This window comes from Ctenopharyngodon idella, chromosome 9, assembly GCF_019924925.1.
Source record: "Ctenopharyngodon idella isolate HZGC_01 chromosome 9, HZGC01, whole genome shotgun sequence".
NCBI classification, from domain to species: Eukaryota; Metazoa; Chordata; class Actinopteri; order Cypriniformes; family Xenocyprididae; genus Ctenopharyngodon; species Ctenopharyngodon idella.
In genome coordinates, this window is record NC_067228.1 from 30,902,977 (window position 1) to 30,917,047 (window position 14,071).

The 14,071-nt window shown below is 35.0% G+C and overlaps 1 protein-coding gene across 7 annotated transcripts in view; it reads right to left on the reverse strand.

Moving 5' to 3' along the window:
• fmnl2a (formin-like 2a) overlaps nt 1–14,071 on the reverse strand; it is a 107,048-nt gene that overhangs the window by 36,315 nt on the left and 56,662 nt on the right. For all 7 annotated transcript variants that reach the window (XM_051905899.1, XM_051905900.1, XM_051905902.1 and 4 more), the window contains exons 7-8: nt 1,688–1,796; nt 1,079–1,155 (exon numbers count right to left, since the gene is read on the reverse strand). In XM_051905899.1, the coding sequence (XP_051761859.1) occupies nt 1,079–1,155; nt 1,688–1,796 (186 nt within the window). The remainder of the gene's footprint in view (nt 1–1,078; nt 1,156–1,687; nt 1,797–14,071) is intronic.

The window sequence follows — 14,071 nt, forward strand, 5'->3', positions numbered from 1 at the left end:
TGCATAAGACGCAGTAGTCCAGCATGGTGGCTACACATTGTCATGTTTTAAATAAGACAACATCTGTATTGCAAAACCCTCCATGTTGCGGTCGTTGTTGTTTTTGGTGTATGCCTACCAATGCAATGTCATTGCCATAAAAACCAATGCAGATATTCCTGAAAATGAAAGAGCGGCATAGACACACAAATCGGATCTGAACAGTTGCGATGCACAGTGTGGACAGTTAATAATTTTAAATCAGATTCCAATCAGATACACAAATAATCGGATTTGGACTGACATTGTGAAAGAAGATGTAGAAGATCTGCACTAGCATTCAAAAGCTTTTTTTTTTTTTTTTGAAAGAAACCAATATTTTTATTCATCAAGGACATATTAAATTGATCAAAAGTTACAGTAAAGACATTTATAATGTTACATAAGACTTCGATTTCAAATAAATGCTGTTCTTTTGAACTTTCTATTCATCAGAGAATCCTAAAAAAATGTATCATGGTTTCCACAAAATTATTAAGCAGCACAACTGTTTTCAACATTGATAATAATAAATGTTTCTTGAGCAGAAAATCAGTATATTAGAATGTTTTCTGAAGGATCATGTGACACTGAAGACTAGAGTAATAATGCTGAAAATTCAGCTTTACCTTCACAGGAATAAACTACAATTTTAAATATATTCAAATAGAAAACAGTAATTTTAACTTGTAATAATATTCCAAAATATTACCGTTTTACTGTATTTTTGATCAAATAAATGCAGCCTTCTTTCAAAAAAATTAAAAAAAATCCCCAAAATTTTGAACGGTATAGTGTAAAAAACCAAAAGAACCATTTCTCCTATTTATGTCATCTACACCGATGGAGTAAAGAACCCCTCCACATACACACACAAACACACACACACACACACACACACACACACACACACAGATTAAAGAGTCTGTTGTTATAGCTGCCAGTATTTATGACTCTGAAAGAGGAGTCACAACCCACATGAATTAAAGCGGTGAATTCTGGGAAAGTGCTCTTTCTTTCGCAGACACACACACACATTTACTCCATCTCAATGGGTTACCTGGGATTCTTATTGTTCAGACTTAGTGCAATTTCATTCACAGCATGAGGGTGAGACATGACCATGTTGAAGCCATACTGAGAGAGAGACAGAAAGAGGACTAATTAGTAAACATTGCAGGAACTTCAAGATTTATTATTTGAACATAAAACATGATAAACACTAAACAGCTTTTCATGAATTAACGTGTGTGTACGGGTTATCTGTATATGTAAGGCCCAAAATGTCTTCACTACTAAAGCGAAACCTGTTGATAGCTGGACCTCACTGTTTGTGATCTTGTTTTTCTTTAAATCTAATAATGTCAACAGGTTTGTGTGAGTGTTACGGATATAACATTTACTTAGTATGAAAATCAATCCCACCAGGACATTTTTGTGAGTTTTTTGCAATCAAAATGACTGATTTTGTGGCAGCAATTTCCAGAATTTTGTGGAAAATTAGCATTTTTTATACAACATTTATCACATTTTGTGTTAAACGGCTAAAAATGTAACATTTGGTTGATTTCGCATCGTGGAATCACATAAAAACTGGAGGGACTGGAAAACCTTTGAGTCTATGAGAGGTCCCTACCAATATAGATTCAAAGGTTTGCGTGTGTTTTACCTGGTAGTTCATGATGGCTCGTAGGCACATGATGCACACGTGAACATCGTCTTTCTTACAAACTAATCTGGAATTCTTCAATGTCTTCCGGCTGGATAACGTATTAGACCTGGGAGCAAAACAACAAGTGAAGTTTAGTATCCAGTGAAATTAATAGTTTATCCAACATATGAAAATTCTGTCATCATTTTGTCACCCTCATGTTGTTCCAAACCCATTTGACTCTCATTCTTCTGTGGAACACAGAAGGAGATGTTTAGCAGAACATTCCAGCTGTCCACATTCACTTTTATTACACTGAAAAGAGCAGCTTGGACATTCTATGAAACATCTTCTTTTGTTTTCTACGGAAGAAATAAAGTTCAGGTACAGGTTTGGAACAACATGAAGATGATGTTATAATTAAAACATACACTATCATGTCAAAAATGAATATTAAGTAGCCATTACATCAGTCTTCAGTGTCATTTTTATCAGTGTTGAAAACAATTTCTATTTCAAGCATTTATTTGAAATAGAAATTGTAACATTTTAAAGGGTTAGTTCACCCAAAAATGAAAATTCAGTTATTAATTACTCACCCTCATGTCGTTCCACACTCGTAAAACCTTTGTTCATCTTCAAAACACAAATTAGGATATTTTTGATAAAATCCGATGGCTCAGTGAGGCCTGCATTGCCAGAAAGATCATTTCCTTTTTCAATGCCCAGAAAGCTACTAAAGACATATTTAAAACAGTTCATGTGACTACAGTGGTTCAACCTTAATGTTATGAAGTGACGAAAATACTTTTTGTGCACCAAAGAAACAAAATAATGACTTTATTCAACAATATCTAGTGGTGGGCAATTTTAAAACACTGCTTCATGAAGCTTCTAAGCTTTACGAATCTTTGTTTCGAATCAGTGGTTCGGAGCGCTAAAATCCCATGATTTCAGTAAACGAGGCTTCATTACGTCATAAGTGTTTTGAAATTTCAACAGTTCACATGACTTTGGCAGTTCGATACGCGCTCCGAACCACTGATTCGAAACAAAAGATTTGTAAAGCTTCGAAGCTTCATGAAGCAGTGTTCTGATATTGCCCATCACTAGATATTGTTGAATAAAGTCTTTTTTTTTTTTTGGTGCACAAAAAGTATTCTCGTCGCTTTATAATATTAAGGTTGAACCGCTGTAGTCACATGAACTGTTTTTCTTTAGTACCTTTCTGGGCATTGAAAAATGAAATGATCTTGCTGACAATGCAGGCCTCACTGAGCCATTGGATTTTATAAAAAAATATCTTAATTTGTGATCTGAAGATGAACAAAGGTCTTATGGGTATGGAACAACATGAGGGTGAGTACTTAATGACAGATTTTACATTTTTGGGTGAACTAAACCTTTCATTGTCTTTACTGTCACTTTTGATCAATTTATTGCAACCTTTCTAAATAAAAGTATTCATTAAACAAAAAAAAAAAAAAAAAAAAAAGGGTAGTGTAGCTATTTTATAACTATTCATTAAGAGGAATAACTACTTTTTAATCAGATAATCTAAGCATCATATCCTGATCTAGAGTCACATGACTGGATCAAATCAATACTAAACAGCAGGACCAGAGCAAGTATTCTCATACTGAAACAATCAAGAAAACACTTGCAGTTTGTGAGAGCATCTTTAAATGATAATAGTGCTGTGTTTAGGTCTGTCAGCAGCATCTGTGTGATTGAGGACTACTGTGTGTGATGTGTGAGGAGTTGCATTGTTTTAGAGCAGTTAAAGCGCTCTGTGCACACATATCACCTCCACAACACAACGGCAGTGTCATTGACATGCATGCCAGCCATCAGGCCCAAGCCAAAGGCTTTTATGTGTGAGAACAGAGACGCAAAGCAACAGATGCACACAAAGAACACACACACAAACAGGTATAAAATATTTACATATATATATATATATATATATATATATATATATATACACATTTTACTAATAATTACTGATAGATAAGGACATTCAAATATACTCAGACAAAATCATGCAAACAGAGAAATCTAAATAGGCACACAAATACACACACAAACAGACTAGAGGAGGTTTATACACACAAACTAACACAATGGGCACACAGTTCTTTTTCAGGACTGTCACAAGACGAGCTGGGCGTGATTTTCTGAAAACACACACACACACACACACACACAGCAAACGCATAATGCAATATGTCAGCAGCAGTGCCTGGGGCAATGGTTTGTGTTCAATGCTGAGAACTCATTCAGTAACACACACTGGAACATGAACACACTCATGCCTGCCCTAGCGGTGTGCGATATGTATTGTCTACGATAATATCATAACTGTTTAATAATGAAAAACTTATTGAATATGTCATTTAATTTGCAAAAAAACCAAACAAACAAAAACACGCCTTGATAGTGCACGCTTTTACAGCGTGATGTAGCCTATTAGAAAGCAGTTACAATTATCCCAAAATTAAATTCTTTTTTCTGTTATATTTCTACCTAGTCTCAGCCTCAGACGTCATGCCCACGGACCGGTCCGTTGGCTGAATGTCTGATGCATATGGCACACTTATCTGGAAACACTTCAGGATTTTCGAATTTGTTATCTGGTTGGTTGAATTACACAGGATGTCCGGGAGACACGTGTCACGTTCTTTAATGGTCCGCCCTTGAAACAAATGCTGTGACACTAAACCCCCTCGTGGAAGATGAACGCGGTCGTGTTTACAAGCGCTTACCAGGATCAACTAAACGCTGGATTTTTAAAAGTATATGAAGTTCATGGCTCTATTGTTGCAGTAAACTTGCACAATGTTCTTAAATTAATAATTTATAGATGCACGCCGGACTGTTATTGCAGGGACATCGACTTTACATTTTCACGCCGCTAAACATGACGCGGAACAAAGCGAACTGTGATTGGTTGCGTTACATGTCAGTCCTTGGCCAATGAAAGCTGCGATAGAGTCCAGACCTTCTGCCGTCAGTCTGAAGGTCTGGCTACGCAAGATTAATTTCTATATGATATAGTTAATGAATATCACATGAGCAAGCATATCACATGAATATCAGCATGATTGCAAATGTGATATTGATTTTATACAGCAGTTTATTAAACAAGTTATTATTGTGAGTTAGATATTAGAAACAATATTATCAATATTGTCTGTTTTGCTCTATTTCGCCAATGAAAATAGTAACAGAACTGGTGTGCTTCAGTGGTGTTTTGTTTCAGTTAGGGTTAGGGTTGGGTATTCATAAATCCTCTGGCCTCATTGGATAGTAAAGTGTCCATCGAATGCGCACTTCAGAATCTCGGAGGAAGTAATAGGTTATCCGGGGACTTTTCTCCTACTGTTTTTTGAATACTATGTATTGGGACATACTAATCTTTTGGCATACTGTTTTTCACGTACTATATAGTAGGGAAGTATTCGATTTTTTTGACACAGCGAGTGACTTCCCACCACCTCCTAAGTTTCATATTTAAAGTATAATTTAATTAAAAAACAAAAATGTTTAGATGCAGCTTCTGTGTCACTTCTGCAGTGCAAAAAAAAAAAAAAAAAAGGATTTTGTTGATTGGTAGAAGCTTATAATGTGTTATTATTCTAATTAAATTTACTGATTAAATGATGGTAGAAGCTTATAATGTGTTATTATTCTAATTAAATTTACTGATTAAATGTAAGTATTTGACATAAAGAGATAAATTAAATAAGGTTAGTTATTAAATAAGGTTAGTTAAAATTGCCCTTATAAAGATAAAAAAGCCCCAGGAAATAATTTTAAGGTTGAAAATATCACCCCTTAAGGAAAAGGTTAATTTCGGTCACTGCGGTGAACTAACCACTGCATAGCATATAAAGAATATGAAAAGCTTTGGGAGTCAGCTGTCCACAACAGGCCTAAACCAGTCAAGGTACCAACATAAGAACACACTTAGAATAAAAAAATTGTGTAGTTATTATCATCAACATAATCCCAGAGAATAATTTTTTATCGATATTACACACCCCTAGTCTGCGCTGAATCACAGGAGAACACTGCAATTCATTGTGAGTCACTGTGATGTGGTCTGTCTTCAACTGTGACTTGAGTGAAAGTGTGAGACTACTTTCTTCTGAGCTCTTTCCTCCAGAACATCACAAGGGCCTAGAAGCTCTTGCAGAGAGTACTGAAAAGCACATGTGTGTAATGTCTTTGTCATATATCCGGATGTATGACTATACTGATCTGGAACACTATATTCCTGACTCGTATCTGTCAGGTGATTTCACAAGCACACACGCTTAAACACGTTCTTTGTAAAGTTGCAAAAGTTGATGCTTCAAGCTATGTGTTTTATTATAAAAGAACAGCACTTCTATTAAAGGACTGATCTGCTGAACACAATCAGAGTTATATTAATAAATATCCTGACACATATATATGGCAGTGAACGGGACCAATGACTATGAAGCTCAAGAAAGTGCATCCATCCATCATAAACGTACTTCACACGGTCCTGGGGGGTTAATAAAGGCCTTCTGAAGCGAAGCGATGCATTTGTGTAAGAAAAATATCCATATTTTCCAAGTTACAAAGTAAAATATCTAGCCTCCACCAGACCGCCTTCCGTACTCAATTTACGAAGAAAGTGTAATGCCTTTCGCAATTCAAAACGCATACGCTACCTCCTACGCCTTCCGTATTCAACTTACGGAAAAGTTGAATTTCGTAAGTTGTATACAGAAGGCGGTCTGGCAGAAAGCTAGTTATTTTACTTTATAACATGTTAAATATGGACATTTTTCTTACACAAACACATCGTTTCACTTCAGAAGGCCTTTATTAACCCCCTGGAGCCGTGTGGAGTACATTTATGATGGATGGGTGCGCTTTCTTCAGCTTCATACTCACTGGTCCCCATCACTGCCATTATAAAGCTTGGATGCGTTAGGATATCTTACTCCGATTGTGTTCATCAGAAAGAATAAAGTCATATACGCCTAGGATGGCTTGAGGGTGAGTAAAGCTTGGGGTAATTTTCATTTTAAGGTGAACTAATCCTTTAATACATATCCTGGTGGAGTATCTTGCCACAAAGACTTTCACTGAAAGTGCATCACTACAAATGAGTTTTCCTTTATTATTATAAATTGAGGGTTGAGACTCTGTCAGTTGATTTCACAAGCACACATGCTTAAACACGCTCTTTGTAAAGTTGCAAAATTTGATGCTTCAAGCTAGAAAAATGCTTGTATTAAAGGACTGATCATTTAAGGACTGAATATTTTTTAGTTATATGTCTTATATCTTGACATTAACATCTACTGTACATAATATCCTACAACACCTTAAGAGTGGACTTCTTCTTGTAAACATACAAAAGCTTTAAAATGTGGTACTTGACATCATGCCACAGATATCATTGATAAAACATTCACTTGGGTAACATTTTCTATCAATACTGTACTTATAATGCATTATAAGGGCATTCATAAAGCATTATAATGAATGCATAATGCCTTATAAAATATATCCTTATCATCTCATGAATCATTATAACAACCATTATAATACATTATAATAATTACCTATTTGTGGTTATAATGTTTAAGAGTATAATGACAATGAACACCATGTTATATCCACTTAAGTTACAATGGATTAAGGTTCCCATAGTTGTATTATATGTCTCATATCTTGACATTAAGATCTACATAATATCCAACTACATCTTAAGAGTGGACTTGAAGACAGTCTTCTTTAAACATCCAAAAGGCTTTATAAGTGTTATACTGTATTTATAAGTAGTCTTTGTTTGCTCTACATAAAGTCTACTTTTAAACAGCACATAAGATATCATGAATGGGTTAAATCCTCCTGACTACAAGGAAAAAAAAGTTTCGTGAATTTAGTATTTTTTGTCATTACCATGAGCGTAAGAAAAAAAAAAAAAAGAAAAAAAAAGGAAAAATTAAATTTTTGAAAAATTATATTTTATTCATTTTTTATGCTATGTCCTCTGTAGTGAATAGACATGAAAAGGCAAAAACAATGGAATTTATTTTTTTTAAATCACAAATCAATTTTAAGTTTTCAGGATTTTTTATATTTTATAAAGATGATTCTCAACTATGTTATGAAAGATATAACAGAATTATTTGATATACCATTTTGCTTTATGCAATATGTGTGTAAAATGGCCATAAGTGTTTTTTTGTTTGTTTGTTTGTTTTCCCCATTATATACATATATCCATACGCTGTATCATCTAATATTTCATAGAAATATTGATATATATTTTCTTTCCCTATTCACTTGTTGTGTCTCCCAAAATGCCTGATAAACATGCTTTAAGTCCTGGTGTCCTCTACAGTGGACATGTATGAAATTGATGTCCTGTTTTGTAACAGAAAGTCATATTTTGATTTGAAACCCCATAACATCTTCCTGAGATGTTGATTTATTACAAACAATTTGAAAATTAGTCTGATGTCAATGATAATAACAAAATATTATCATATTTCCAAAAGGGTGTTAAATTTGATCACTAAATTAATGTCAGCCATTTTTAAAGACCAAGGAGAAGGAGTGGTCATGGTGAAACCACGCTGTGACATGTAAGGTCTCAGAGAAATTCACTAAAATATAATGTCCTCTACAGAGGACAAAACTCCATAGCTGGTAGTCAGGAGGATATGACACACATGCTGTATATGTAATATCAACAAAATCATATTGCAATGTTGCAATGTACAAAATCAATATTGCTCACACTGGAAATTAACATTAGCCACACTGGAAACACTCAAATAAGAACAACCACTCCCAAACACTCATATGATGTAAAAAGATGTGCAGATTTTAAATATACTTTATTGAGATATGAGACTTATAATACATTATAACTATTGGAATATAATCCGTTATAACTTAAGTATATGTTTTGTTACATGGTGTTCATCGTGCTATTGATCTTAAAATGTAGAACCACTAATAGTGTTATGTATTATAACTGTTGTTACAATTATTCATGATAGGATACAACATTTTTTATGGCATTATGCATAAATTATAATGCCTTAAGAATACCCTGGCAATGGATTAAAATACAGGCTTCATAGAAAGTTTTACGCTTAAGTTATATTATAAACAGTAGGTATCACACTCAATAATCTAGTGCTATACTATTTTTTCATGTCTACAGAATTCTATAAAAATCTAGAACTTTAAGCTAAACCTAAACAGTAAATGCAGCAGACGTACCCTTGTTTCTGTGAGCACTTTGGACATTGTAGATGAGTCTGTGTTCTTCAGGAGTGCATGGAAATTTGAGAATTATTCTTTTTATAAATTAAATACAGAACACGATTTAACCCTACAAAATACTAGAAGCAGAAGGAAAGCACGGGAACAAAACTACTACATGTGGGCAGAACCTCTGAACTATGGAACACAAATTCACACCACTGGCTCTGAGTTTACAGTGGTGAGAAATGATGTCTGATCTGAATAAACATTTTAAAATAACAGGTGAAATCAGAGATTATGCCTTACAGAAGACATGAGGGCAAGTTACATCTGAGGCCACAGGTATACCGCTAGTTACTTAGCAACTGAACTCATTCTGCTAATCTAACTTCCATAATACAGCACATGAGAAAAAAGTGAAGGGGAGAGGAAAGGAGACTCTGTCTGAAGGACAAAAAGAACGTGCCTTGTGTTGCAGATGGGAGCGCACAACAGCAAACTGCAGACAGAGTGACAACTGCATTAATTACACAGATTCATTTCACAAAACCTGTGACACAGTTCATCATTCCAGCAAGAAGAACACAGAATGTATATACATTTAAAGAAATAAATAACATATACCGTATGAACAGAATATTTTATTCTTCATAAAGGCCCGTTCACACAAAGAAAGATAACTACAACAATAACTATATTGGTGTCTATACCAAGGGCAATAATGTTCTGTTTATTATAAGCTATATACAGCTATATTGTCTGCTACTCTTTAAAGTCAGGTGGATTCTGATTGACTTTCTATGTTTTTATCATTCATCAGCTGAAAAAAAAAATCATTCTGAAAGTGATTTCAACAATAACGTTCCTCTATATCGTTATTGCTATCAGAGTTATTATAGTTAGATTTAAAGGGGTCATAAACTGCATTTTTAATATAATATAACACAAAGCAGTAGCACTGTATGACAAACAACGTGGCACGCATTTTGAGAGACGTTTTGACAATTCAGAGCCACCGTACACGAACGCCAAAATCCAGAATGCCATCTGACAAGTTGATCCACGTCGTCTACAACACAAAGCAGTAGCACTGTATGACAAACAACGTGCGGAATACAAAGAGACAGAATATAAAGTCAGATTGTGCCAGTAGCAAAGCATCAAACTGAGCCACTGACATCCTGAAGTAAACTCTGAAACGGATAATCACGCAGCTCCTTGATGAGGTGAACTCTCTTTTCTCTCTATGCAATCTCGGGATTGGATGGACCCAATATTTCCTCTTTCTTTTTCTCTTTTTTAGAAGAGAGAAGACAACTAAATTGTGCTCACTGCTTGAAGACTTCATAACCGACTGCAACGGATTCATTAATACGCATCGGACTCAGTGTGCAAGGTCTCTGTGTGTGACGAATTTTTAGGATCACGAATACGAAAAAATGCATGCGAAAATTTTGGACTCAGTGTGCAAAAGCCTTTATAGTTGACAAGATAAGGTGTTTTGTGTAAACGAATTATAAATGAATGACCATCATTTGACGCACTATTATTCTTATATTCACTGTTCATTTTCAGTAAAGTAAGTACATATCAAACGATCTGTAACAGACAAAGCAATAGTGACACATAGGGATGTAATGATTCGCTCAACTCACGATTCGATACGATTCACGATATTGGTTTCACGATACGATTTTCTCACGTTTTTTTTAACAAAATGTTAAAAATGTCTATTTATTATTTCTCAGACAAAATCTATTCAAAATCAAAGAAAATATTTCTTTGTGAAACTGAAATGTCTTTATAACAAAACTGAATAGAAATTTTAAAACAAATTCTAAATCAAATAAATAAATAAATGAATAATACAAATAAAAGAAATCTCTTCATATTAGTACATGAACAAGATGTTTATTTGCTCTATTACAGGCTGAACTATCTGTAGCCATTTAAAATTAGAGGCAACCACTGCATTTTAATCATGATCCCAACAAAGAAGCTACATACATGCAGCATAAGCAGTTTTTAATTTAAATTAGATTGTATACTTTTTAACATCTTAAGAAAAAAAAAAAATTCAGACTTTAGCTTTGTGAAATTATGCTACATAAGGGGCCATTCACATATCGCGTCTTTTGCGCACTCAAATTCGTTATTTCAAATGTAGGCGTGCGGCAGACGCGCTCATAATGGCAGCGACGCATTCGCGACGTTCATGCGGGCATTTTCCAGGCTCATCGAGATGAAAAATTCTCAACTTTTCAGAATGCCACAAGCGCACCGCAGGTCATGTGACAAGAACCAACTGATTAGCTTCGGCCTTTCCGTAACAAAACATCGAAAGCTCAGCCGAACAGCTGATCATAGCTGTACAGGGTGTTTTTTTTATATCTCATCTCCATAAATATATCTAGTAGTAAAGCTAATGCAAGGACTAGAAATCAATTTATCCTTTGCTGAAACTTCCTCATCGTCGTGGAGAGTGCAGTTCATGGTTGCATAGCAACAACAAACGCCACAGGAGCGCAAGCACTTTGGAAAGAAGGAGAAAGCGATGCAGCCGTGCTTTCCACGCATTTTTAGACACGACATGTGAACGGCCCCTTAAACTTCATAACAGCAGTCTTGCTGCATGAGAATGCAAATTCACCATCTTGACGGCAGGTGGCGCTTATGGAACAGCGGCAATACAGCACTTCCTTGGATACCACTGTAAACAAAGCAGTGCTGCGCGCTTATAAAAACTACTTTAAAATGCATTGTACGGAAGTAAGATGAAAAGAAAATACCATCTAAACTTTTCTGAACCCAGTCAGCTCTCCTCAGATATACATTCATATAAACCCTCGCCACCAAAGGTATCGCGATTCATTTAGCATCTCAACCGACTTGAATCATCACATTTGATTCGATTTTCAACTGATTCCGGATGCATCGTTACATCCCTAGTGACACATGTTAAAAATATTGGGTAATACTTTATTTTAGGGTCGTTTAACTAGTTGCTTATTAGCATGCATATTACTAGAAAATTGGCTATTTATTAGTACTTATTAAGCACATATTAATGCCTTATTATGCATGACCATGTTCTACATTCTTAATCCTACCCAATACCTAAACTTAACAAATATGTTATTAACTATCAATAAGCAGTAAATTTAATACTTTATATGTGTTCCCTATACTAAAGTGTTACCAAACATTGTTATTCACACTTGTGTGTTGCATCATTGCTGTCAGATCTGCAACATCTTTTATTTTCAGTCTCTCTGAAAAGCCTGTGTCAAACTGTGTCTTGATTAAAAATGAATCCGCAGTAAAATAAAGTGAACACGAACCGTGTCTTACTGACACGACCTGGAACTTTGCTAAAAATAAAGTTCGTCCACGCTTTCTTAATGTTAGGATCATAAGGAAGGCAATTCCAAGACTGTTTTTCCATAACTTGGCAGTGCATAACATCTTGTAATCCTCAAAAGAGTCTCTGTCATTTTGTTGCTGGAATTGGTGGGCGGGACTAAAGAGGCAATGTTGTAGACGTAGGTGTTAATCTTCTTCTATAGATGTGGTCTTTCGTTGCACTATGATGTCATACTGAGACAAAATCCAAAACGAGTCATTTTGGGAGCTTTTTTGGACTAATGAGGAAGTTTGGAGTTCTGAAAAGACCTCTTATATGCCAAAAGATCAAGAAAAATTAGATTTCTCAATTCATGACCTCTTTAAAACTAAAACCATAAAAAAAAAAAACTTTTTTGCTACTTAATAAAATTATTTTATTTTATTTAGTTAGTTGCCAAGGAAACATTTCTCTTTTTTTAATTTAGTTTAACTTGATGTAATAAAATAACTTCAACTAAAAAAATATATAATAATAAAAACCCTAGTTATAGTTATCATCCTTGTGAATGGGCCTTAAGTGTGCAGCCCAAATGTAGCATGGATAGTATTTCTAGTATTCATAATGACATTAGTAACCAGTAATGCTGAATCCAAGCTGCTGTAGTGTCTGTATTAAATACAGTACAAGACCATTGTCATATTTGGCCAGTAAAACATACAAACCCGATTCCAAAAAAGTTGGGACACTGTACAAACTGAATAAAAAAGGAATGCAATAATTTACAAATCTCATAAACTTATATTTTATTCACAATAGAATATAGATAACATATCAAATGTTGAAAGTGAGACATTTTGAAATGTCATGCTAAATATTGGCTCATTTTGGATTTCATGAGAGCTACACATTCCAAAAAAGTTGGGACAGGTAGCAATAAGAGGCCGGAAAAGTTAAATGTACATATAAGGAACAGCTGGAGGACCAATTTGCAACTTATTAGGTCAATTGGCAACATGACTGGGTATAAAAAGAGCCTCTCAGAGTGGCAGTGTCTCTCAGAAGTCAAGATGGGCAGAGGATCACCAATTCCCCCAATGCTGCGGCAAAAAATAGTGGAGCAATATCAGAAAGGAGTTTCTCAGAGAAAAATTGCAAAGAGTTTGAAGTTATCATCATCTACAGTGCATAATATCATCCAAAGATTCAGAGAATCTGGAACAATCTCTGTGCTTAAGGGTCAAGGCCGGAAAACCATACTGGATGCCCGTGATCTTCGGGCCCTTAGACGGCACTGCATCACATACAGGAATGCTACTGTAATGGAAATCACAACATGGGCTCAGGGATACTTCCAGAAAACACTGTCGAGCAACTAGAAGCCTGTATTAGACAAGAATGGGACAACATTCCTATTCCTAAACTTGAGCAACTTGTCTCCTCAGTCCCCAGACGTTTGCAGACTGTTATAAAAAGAAGAGGGGATGCCACACAGTGGTAAACATGGCCTTGTCCCAACTTTTTTGAGATGTGTTGATGCCATGAAATTTAAAATCAACTTATTTTTCCCTTAAAATGATACATTTCCTCAGTTTAAACATTTGATATGTCATCTATGTTGTATTCTGAATAAAATATTGAAATTTGAAACTTCCACATCATTGCATTCCTTTTTTATTCACAATTTGTACAGTGTCCCAACTTTTTTGGAATCGGGTTTGTAAACCAAAAAAATTGTACCCTTATTTCTTTGTAAAACTTGCTTATCCAGGGGGAGACTTTGGTGTTAGGGT